The sequence below is a fragment of the Aquila chrysaetos genome, chromosome 23 (genome assembly GCF_900496995.4).
Source record: "Aquila chrysaetos chrysaetos chromosome 23, bAquChr1.4, whole genome shotgun sequence".
Taxonomy (NCBI): domain Eukaryota; kingdom Metazoa; phylum Chordata; class Aves; order Accipitriformes; family Accipitridae; genus Aquila; species Aquila chrysaetos.
The window spans coordinates 12,112,081-12,122,064 of NC_044026.1; the positions used below are offsets into that span (position 1 = coordinate 12,112,081).

The 9,984-nt window shown below is 44.0% G+C and overlaps 1 protein-coding gene across 1 annotated transcript; it reads left to right on the forward strand.

Annotated features, from left to right (window-relative positions):
• Positions 1–149: 149 nt before the first annotated feature.
• Positions 150–8,759, forward strand: ASMT (acetylserotonin O-methyltransferase). Its single transcript, XM_029998839.2, has 8 exons — positions 150–321; positions 2,143–2,317; positions 3,529–3,658; positions 4,500–4,568; positions 5,102–5,220; positions 5,992–6,132; positions 7,409–7,531; positions 8,173–8,759. Exons 1-8 carry the CDS (start codon positions 160–162, stop codon positions 8,382–8,384), a joined length of 1,131 nt encoding a protein of 376 aa, XP_029854699.1. The 5' UTR covers positions 150–159; the 3' UTR covers positions 8,385–8,759.
• The last annotated feature ends 1,225 nt before the right edge of the window (positions 8,760–9,984 follow it).

The window sequence follows — 9,984 nt, forward strand, 5'->3', positions numbered from 1 at the left end:
TGACAATACAAGCTCTAATCCGCACTGCTGCTTTAGCCTTGTACTTGATGATGGAAGAGCCAAAGAAACAGCTGAGCCTGGTAGAAAACCACATTGAAGCCAAATAACTTAGCTAACACGTTTTGTAACCGGTGTGTTTCTCAGAAGCGATAAGATTAAATGGATCAGCCGGTGTGCTCTGTGCCTGGTGGAAAGAAGCTTATTTCAGTTAAGAGGACCAGAGAATCTGTGCCTCAGTCCAGAAAGAAAATGAGTTCCACAGAAGACCTTGACTATCCTCAAGTCATCTTGCAATACAGCAGTGGATTTTTACTCTCAAAGGTAAGAAATATAACTCGGTTTTGGATAGATGTCTGAGAGTATGCAGACAAAAATATTTAAGGATCTTACTTTAGGTCCTGAATGTAAGTCTTTGGAATGAAAAACATCTCATACAAAAGCATCCTGTCTGCTCATGTAGGCAGGAAGGAAATTTGAAAAGAAAAAAGATTTTAATGTGACCTGACCCCTCAGGATAGACTTAGTATTTATGGAGACCCCTCTGACCTTCGGGGGCTTGGATGAGCAGACCTTGTCTCTGCATGAGGCTTTATAAAAAACACTGGAGTTTTAACTGAGGTCTTGCTGTCTGGCTGCCTCAAATGTGGAAGGTTCCTTCGGTGGTGGGATTTCTTCCCACTTTTCATTTTTGGACTTTGAGAAACGGAGAGCTGACTTCAGTTGCCTTTTCCTCCCCCCATCATACCATGCAAAGAACAGGATTTTTCAAGTATTTTCTCAAAGAATTTCCTTCCCTTTCCCATGGCTTGTCTGTATGTATTGTATAGAAGGCTGAGCTTGAGAACTTCTGTGTATTGCCTCTTTTCAAATGAAAGAAAGAGCCTGGTATAATGACTGTTTCTCCAGATAGCATTTGATTAAGGCATAAAGGTAGAACTAGCAGTTCCACTTTCCTTATTGTTTATTGATGTTATTTGCCTTTCTATGTGTGTAACCACATGGGCATAAAATTATAATATCCAGTGCAGTGGAGATTTTTTCCTTTTACTATTTAGTTACCTTTCCTATTGTCCCTTGCTGCACCTCTGGCCAACATGCTAATGGAAGGAATGCTCTTTGGGTTGTGCAAATACTGCTGCATCCTAAGGCTCCTGAAAGGCAGAGCTGACAGTAAAGAGAGGAAAAATGGATAATGAAAAATCCTTTTGCTTGGTTAGAAAGAGGTTAGAAAGAGGAGTGCCCAATGCTTTCCAAATTAATACTGGCACTGTGTTTTTGAGAAATGATCTCAACTTAGGTTAAACCATGTTCTTACTGAGAGTAAAATGAGCTTCCCACGGACTTTATCAAATCATTGTAGATACAGGCAGTCAATTGAGTTGATGCCTTTGTTACTGTTTTAGGAGTGTTTGTGTGGCCAGAGGAATAGGCTAATACTTGTAAACTTGACTGTGTACAGCTAAAGAAGGATGCTTTTCTTATGTGTGGTTATGTGTGTCTGTCTGAAGGTTAAGGGTTGTTCCTGGAGATGTTACACACCTTCTTTATGAAAAGACAGGGCAATTCTGCTGGCCTGAATGAGGCAGTCCTTTTGGCTGAGAGGAACCTCCCTGCCTCAGGGAGACCACTGTAGTCATGGATGTCAGTCCCTGAAAATAGGGTGGGATATTCCCCTCTGCTGGAAGCCACAGGAGAGTCTTCAGGCTTCACTGGAGCATATGTTAGATCCTTAGTTAAAGAGCAAAAACAACAGAAAAACCCACCACCACAGAATCTTGCTTTTGTGCTCTCCAGGCAAAAAGCAAGAGAGACTGTGAGAATATGATCTGAAACTAAGGAAGAGGCAGGAACACTTGCACCCCAAACCTGGTCTCTAAATGTGAACCTTTGTGAGCCAAAAACATTGGCTGGCTTTGATAGAAAAGGAAAAGAAATGAAAAAAGGTGCACTACAAGGACTGTATGGTATTATTGGTGTTCAGAGAAACTTCACTTTAATCATTGGACTTGTTTATATGAAATATGATTTTACATGAAAAAAATATTATTATGTGTATATTTTCTCCAACATAGCGGCTTTAGAAATGCAGTAGGCTTTGGTGCTTTCGCCTGATCCCTCACTCCCACCTTTCCTTACCTCCAGGTTATGTTCACTGCCTGCGAGTTGGGGGTGTTTGATCTTCTGCTGGAGTCAGGAGAGCCTCTGTCTTCAGATGCCATTGCTGCGCGCTTGGGTACCAGCACCACAGGGATGGAAAGACTGCTGGATGCTTGTGTGGGACTGAAGCTCTTGGCAGTAGAGCTGACACAAGAAGGAGGTAATAAAAGCAGAAGAAAGGGAAGAAACTAAAAGACTTAAAGCTCTGATAGTTTTGAAAGTGAGGCAAGGTGTGTGGGGAGAGGTGATATCTAGTGTTAGGCCAGTTACCGTAGCTGGAAGGAGGAGAGAATCACTTGGGAACGCTGTTCCCTCTTCAGCTGAAAGAGAAGCAGCAAATGTCAGCATGATTCAATCTGTAAAGTAGAACCCAGGTGAAGGGCTCTATATTCCTAAAATTATTTGCGCAAGAGCCTCAGGCGACCTTGGAGAAGATATTCAGGGTCTCTGCAGAGCTGGTCTCAAGAAACCTCTGAGGTGTGGGCATGATTTTAAACCTTAAAACAAAATGTCAGGGTGGATGGGCAACAGCATGATTTAAAAACACATTTTGTTTGTCTTTGGGGTTTTACCACTGTGTGAAGTATTTTGTTAGGTTGCTGATCTGAACTGAGAGGTGACGTAAGTTTGCCCTTGCACCAGACACATTGAATCCACGTGGTCAGAAGGGATCTGTGGCCATCAGACAGCTGGTCAGGACTAGCCAGAGTCTTGCAAGTTGTGTCCCCTGCTCTGGCTTGTGTTGTCTTGCCCTATTTTAGGGCTTACAGTAGTTGCCCAATGAGTTTAGGGAGAGCAGGATATATCTTTTATATTCCTTTTGTATGCGAGTCCCTTGGGTGAGTGATGCCAATGCAGATGCATTGGAGGAAGCGGGGCAGATTTCTGTAAGTCCTGTAGGCATTCATCCGTCTGCAGTAGGTCCTGCACTAGTGAACTGAGAGACGGTAGGTGTGGTTGGCATGCTGATTTGAGGACTTGTCTCCCACTTGCTGACCTTGTTGCTTGGAAAAAAGACTTGTCTGCAAGGGCTTCTCATTTAAATAGAGCATACCAAAAGCTTCCTCTGATAGCAGAAGCCTATAGGTAAATGATGACACTCGTAAGGCATTCCTCTTGCTGTTCTTGAAAGAAATGTTTGGTGCTGGAGTAAGTGTAGATAGATAGTGTTTACTCACATTGAACCCAGGAACACACATTTCAGCAGCCCTCACCCACTGCTTATTGCAGTGGAAGGATTGATTGTAGAAGCAATGTGGTTGTGTCTTTCATCATACGGGCATCTTCTGGTGATAAATGCCATGCTGAACAATAGGCTTGGCAAGGTGGTATATCATACATGTTAGTAAATATATTTATTTCACCCTTTAGCCCTCTACAGAAACACAGAAATTTCCAACATCTACCTTACAAAATCAAGTCCCAAGTCGCAGTATCATATTATGATGTATTATTCCAATACAGTCTACTTGTGCTGGCACTACCTGGCTGATGCTGTGAGGTAAGAAGGAGTGTTGTGTGCTGTCTGTTGCAGACTGCTTTGCGGCATCTGTGTGGCTGCTCTGAGTGGTGTTTCTGGGGAAGGGCACAGTGAAGATGGTGGCTGGTTCTCAGAAAGAAAAACCAACAGATCATTTTGGCTGATAACATGGCCAATATGTGTTCTTGTTTTTTCTTGTTTTCTATTTGTGTGTGTTCTTGTTTTCCTTTTCCTTCTGATAGTAGAGATGATCTAGGAATCGGATTTCTGTGTGTTTGACCTTCAGGAAAGCACTTGGTCATTACAGTGGCTCTTACTTCAGGAGGCATCAATAAAGTAAATGATGAGTAACGATGCAAAGGATAGTTCTGTTGCAAAGGTGTATAGGAGTAGTTTAATATAGGGCGGGAGCCTCACTTGTTCCGGTCGTGCAACTGATGATCGACCATGGTGCGTTTGATGGTGATGATTGCACCAGTCTTGTACCTTTACCTGAGATGTGTTCCCATAAATCATAGAATCATAGAATGGTTTGGGTTGGAAAGGACCTTAAAGATCATGTAGTTCCAACCCCCCTGCCATGGGCAGGGACACCTTCCACTAGACCAGGTTGCTCAAAGCCCCATCCAACCTGGCCTTGAAAAGAATCAGTCTTCTCGTGAAAGGTTGAGAAATATATCAGCATATTTTGGGGTGGCAAATGAGGGTGCCTTTACAGCCATTACAAACAGGCTGGCATATATTCTGTACAAAGCTGAACACCTTCCACAGTGATGAACTAGCTGAAACTACAGCTCTGACATGTGTTTGGGGTAAAAGAAAAAGAAATCCACGCTCATGCTTTTTTTGGCTGCTGTTTTAGAGAAGGAAGAAACCAATATGAAAGAGCTTTTGGCGTTTTATCTAAAGACCCTTTTGGAGCAATGTACAGGTAATCATTAGTATATTTATAGAAAATTTATTCTTCTATTGTAGATAAAATTAATGTTTTTAATTATGGCTCAGGACAATTAAATATGATGATGTGAGAATCTCACTCATCAGAAACATCATGCAGCATTTTCCTTTCTCAACAATATCCATTACTGAGACACTGTCTGATATTTTGAATAGAAGTATATAATTTCCTATTCCGAAAAACATATCACAGGTCTCTAGCACAGAAGCAATAGTAGTTGAAGGAAAAAAAAAAAAATATCCCTTGGAAGCCTGAGAATTAGTAGCGTAACACACTATTGGACTTCACTAATCTTAATTCCCTATTTAAATGCATGAATGCATAGCTGTACCCTTCTGCTACAGTAAGATTTAAGGGAAGTTTATATGCAAAGAGACTGTATTCTGTGTCAATAAAAACAGAGATTAGTGTTTAAGCTAAAACTTGTAATACCAGTTATATGATAGGAATCACCAAGGATATTGTAAGTTACCTTTTCTACGCACTGTGTCTGTTTGCATTACTAGATCAGAAGACGAAATGCTGAAATTCATGGCTGGCCAGAACTCAGTATGGAGTATATGTGGCAGAGATGTTCTTGCTGCATTTGACCTTTCCCCCTTCAGGCAGATCTGTGACCTGGGAGGTGAGCGTCAGCAGATCTTCTTTAACGAGCCTCTGAACTGTCTTCTTTTACAAGCTCTGAAGAGAAAAATAACTGCTGTGTTATATGATGGGCAAAACAGTGGAAAGGAGGACATATCTCAGCAATAAAGGGAGGGTTTTACTGTCTTGGTTGGGTTAAAAAGAGAAAAGTGAGAGTGGTGAGAGCATTAGGAAGCTCAATGCTCTTCTCTTCAGAGTCTCATTTGTGTGAGTAGTGGCTTATCCCTTGTGTATGTGGCAGGTCTGGCATTTTTTCTTGCCTTGCTTGATACATTCTCCTGGTGCCAGACTCTTTCCCTACTCCCCTTCAGTCAGTGTCGCTGAGGTGTTGTCTGCAGCCTCTTACCCTGCAGCACCCTGCTGTCCCAGTGCTGCCAGGATTCACGGGAGCCGTCGGGCTCCCTCGCGGGCTCCATCTCTGCTTCCCCAGCCCCTGGTTTGGCGGCTCTGGTTTTCATTTCCATCCTTCCAGCATCCACAGCTGGCTCTGGCTGGGGGGTGCCTGAGAGCTGCAAGGGCTGGGGCTGACCCCATAGGCCTGGCTGCTGGGGGCCCTGGAGCTTTCTGCAGAGCAAACGGAGATGGTGGCCTCTCCTGTCCCTCTCCTTCCCTTTCAGCAACACGTGGGGAGCAAATGTACCTTGCTGGCTTCCGCGAGGCTGAATGCATCGTTGCCTGCATCGCTTCACGGGGGTGGTGCTGAACAGGTTGGCTTTGTGTCAGCGCTGAACTTCTTTTGCTTTCCCCAAAGGAGGTGGAGGAGCTTTGGCCCGCGAGTGTGTTTCTTTGTACCCAAATTCCACGGTCACAATTTATGACCTGCCAAAGGTCGTGCAACTGGCCAAAGAGCAATTTGTTCCCCCTGAGGAGCATCGGATCGCTTTCCGTGAAGGTAGGTGCGGACGGCGGTGTAGTGTTGTCACAGCTGTTGCTCCTGAGCCCCTTGTCTCTGCTCAGAGGTACCATACTGGAGGTTCAGGTCTCCAGCTGCCCCTTCCGTGGGCAGAGTGTCCCAGACTGCAGCCACCCCAGCCTGGGTCTGCAGTTCATTGCTACCACAGGGCTGTCCCAGTTGTGTATCTGCAACTACCTTCTATCAGAGACAGGACTTGGGTGTTCAGCAGCCCAGAAGCTTTTTACTCCTGAACAGAACTATTTGATTTCTTCAGAACAAGGGTTCTTTAACAAAAAAGGGTCCTGCAATTTTGAAAAACTGCCATGCCGTGTTATAAATCTTCTCAACACTCCCTTTTCTCCTGTGCAGACCTCCTGGCAGATGTGCGGGATGCCAGGCCTGCTCTGAGCAAGGGGTATTCCTCCTCGGGTCATGATTGATTGCCTTTCATATCCTAAGATACTTCAGGCTTTGAATGTGGGTGAGCTAGCCCATATTCCTCTTTCCCAGTCCATAGATCTTGCTTGGTCTTCGAACCATCTACGATGAAAATGCATGTAGGGAGATCTAGTTTTTAATGTTTACAAAAGCCTTCAAAGTGTTGAAATTACTTAATATTGCTTGAAGCTCCGAGAGAGGAAAGAAGCCTTGAGGAAGGAAGGGAGTACATAAAAGACAAAGATGGAGAAACACAGGAAATGTTACGTATGCCAGTGGTGCAAAGAAACGGGAGCGGAAATGACAAAGTAAGATGCAGAGAGAAAAAAACGAATGCAGTACAGCAAGTGCTGAACAAAAGGCATGGTGATGAAGCTAGTGCTAGGAGGTGAGAGATGTGTATTTTTTCCTTATGGATTTATGATGTAGCTCTGTGGTTACTGAAGGTCTTTGAAAATTTGCTTAGATAAGGGAGAATTCTTTCCTTTTTTCCATGACACAAACCACGACAAACTGTCTCCTGTTAACACTTTATGAATCTGAATTCTTGTCATTGGAGAAAACTTAGACTCAAATGCTTTCCTGTGCATCAAAGGCTGTTTCAGATGAACTGCTGCTTTTAAGCATTTCAGACCTTCTTGAGACTGACCAAGAACAAAATCCCCTACGCAGTGCCACAGAGGACTTTAACCTGGTAACTCTGTTGCTGTCTGATGTGGGTGATGGACATGGCAAGCCCGGAGTCTTTAGAACTGGACAGAACTGAAGATATTTGCTTAACCCAGCCCTCTGTGTTTTGGGGGTTTTGTGTAATACACGTATTCTTGCTTTACAGGAGACTTCTTTAATGATTCAATTCCAGAAGCTGAACTGTATATTTTATCCAAGATACTGCACGACTGGGATGATGACAAATGCAGGCAGCTGCTGGCAAAAGTCTACAAGGCTTGCAGACCTGGTAGGTGTGAGCTCTTGAAGAGCAGAGACCCTTGCCTATCAGTAACATGAAGCACACCAGTCTCTGCTCAATTTGGGTGGCAGTTTCAGTGCAGGGGTTTCTTGGTTTAGTCTTTTGCTTTCCTAAGCCAGCCATGTGCAGCTGAGCCAAATAGGGCCTGGTCTAAGTTCTCCTTAGCTGGCTTCCAGTTTTAGTCTCCTTCTCTACAGGGAGTCATCTTTCAAGGCATTTAGGTGTAAGGATTGGGGATTGTCGGTATTGTTTAGACAGACCAGTGTATACATCATAGTAAAAATCCCATTAAGCATCATATTGAACCCTTGGAGCTTTGAAAACACTGCCTACAGAGCTGGGTTCTCAGCAAAATCAGTAAGCTCCTGTGGATTTCAGCTGGGGGAAATGGGAAGTTTCCATCCCAGCCATAGCATCCCCTTCAGCCCTGGTACATCAGTACCTAGGTAGCCAAGCAGAGGCATGCTCCAATGCTTTTGCTCTTTCATTGTCTTCTGTGGTGCAGAAATATGACTTAACATAGGGGCTGCTGCTTCCTGAAACTAAAGGTTAGGATCTAATAACTCAGCTGAGAAATACCTTGTCTTCTCAGAGCTCAGCGTGTGTTTTATTTCTCTTTATTCAACCAGGTGGTGGAGTGCTGCTGGTTGAATCGCTTTTGAATGAAGATAAAAGTGGGCCTTTAGAAACCCAACTGTATTCGATGAATATGTTGGTCCAGACAGAAGGAAAAGAGCGAACAGCAGCAGAGTACAGCAAGCTCCTCGAGGCAGCTGGCTTCAGGGAGGTTCAAGTCAAGAGGACTGGAAAACTCTATGATGCTGTTTTAGGAAGTAAGTAGTAGTACCTCTTTTATGTACCTAACAAGATAGAATAAGTGGCGAAATATGATACTCTCTCCTAAGAGGGGAATCATCAACTTTAGCTTTTAGTTAAGGCAGCCAACATTTTTGTAAGCTGATATATTGTCAGGAGAATCACTAATGATAGATCTTGAGCGTGCATGGATTGTGAGTCTGGCAGCCTGACTAGGGCTTGCCTTTGGATCTGGAACGGAAAGAAAGAAATCAACACGTTCCACAAGAAATGACCCATGAAAGAAATGTGTAGTGTGTCTGCTTCAGATTTTTTCATTCTTTCCAATTTTAACGCTGTATCTGACAAAAGCAAAGCTGAATTTGTACTTGAATTCCTGCAAAATAAAACTGATCACTGTACTGAGCTCTGTTACCTGAATTTTTGTTCCTGGGGAATTGATATAGTAGAACAGACCAAATTACGTCTCCGTGTGGTTAGTCTTCTCAGAGTTCCAGGAGAAATCCTGTCTGAGCTTTGGAAAGTTTGGCATGAAAGACTATATTCATTTTTTATTTCATGTAGATTTTGATTTAAGTTAAGAATTTTGTAGTTTGATGGCTGGCTGAAGCGCAGGGGATGCTCTTTACAGGGCAGGCCCAGAGATGACAGCTGAGAGGGAGAATGATGCAGCCAAGTCATTCAGTTACACACTGGGGAAGTCCTTATTGCACGCCTCCTGCTATTTCTTTAAATCATTTGATCAAGCACAACCTGCCATAACCCACCCAGTTCATGGAAGCAGAATTACAGCTTACTGGAGTGAGAAACGTTTGGAGAAGGCACCGGAAGGTCACTCTGTAGTTGTGGCTTGAACACTAATTGCATTTGCACATTAAGCTGGATACTAGAGGAGCCTGAGATGGTCTTCTCAGTAGCCATCTACAGAAGCCTCCTGCTCCTTTGATTGTAGGAGGAGCAGAGGGAGAAAGTAGCCTCAGTAGGGAAAAGTTGGCCTTTTGTCACGTTTTGTGATATCAAAATCAAATCGCAAGGCCATAGCGGCCCTTCTCATTCTTAAAAGCAACAGGGCACAGTTCATGAGCCACTTATGCCCAAGTAGGATCTGGCCCCGTAGATATCGACAGGATATTGCAGGAGTTGGGGCAAGTAGTTTTGGAGAGTGCCCTCGTAAGCTGCAGTCACCGTGCAGTGTTCCCTACCTGCAAGTTACGTGGCATGAAGGTGACCCTGCCAGGAGCTGCAGCCTGTGAGTAATGTGTTCCGAATGCTCGCTCGCTTTCCAGACAAAGCGAGGTGTTACATCCTGCAGCAGCCAGGCACGAACGCAAATAATGAAATGAGGCTGACCAGGTCTTTGTTGATTCCCCCCACACCACAAAATATCCAGATGTTCAGAGAAATTATTTCACTGCTTTGTACCAAGCAGCCAATGAAGTATGCTGGGGGAAAAAAAATACAAAACTCCTATCTGGACTTTCTCTGATATGCTTTTTACCCCCAAAAAGTTGCATGCCCATGGACTGCTGGTTGTTCACATGGCTGCATTGTTTCCTGAGCCAGTAGACAGGCCAGTCACGGTCAGCGTGCTGCAGCTGCGTATATAAACTGACACATCATATAAC

Excerpts from the sequence above, each read along its gene's own strand:
- ASMT (XM_029998839.2), top strand. The coding sequence starts at position 160 with ATGGATCAGCCGGTGTGCTCTGTGCCTGGTGGAAAGAAGCTTATTTCA. Across the intron at positions 3,659-4,499 it reads TACCTGGCTGATGCTGTGAG|AGAAGGAAGAAACCAATATG; the intron begins GTAAGAAGGAGT and ends CTGCTGTTTTAG. Across the intron at positions 7,532-8,172 it reads CTACAAGGCTTGCAGACCTG|GTGGTGGAGTGCTGCTGGTT; the intron begins GTAGGTGTGAGC and ends TTATTCAACCAG.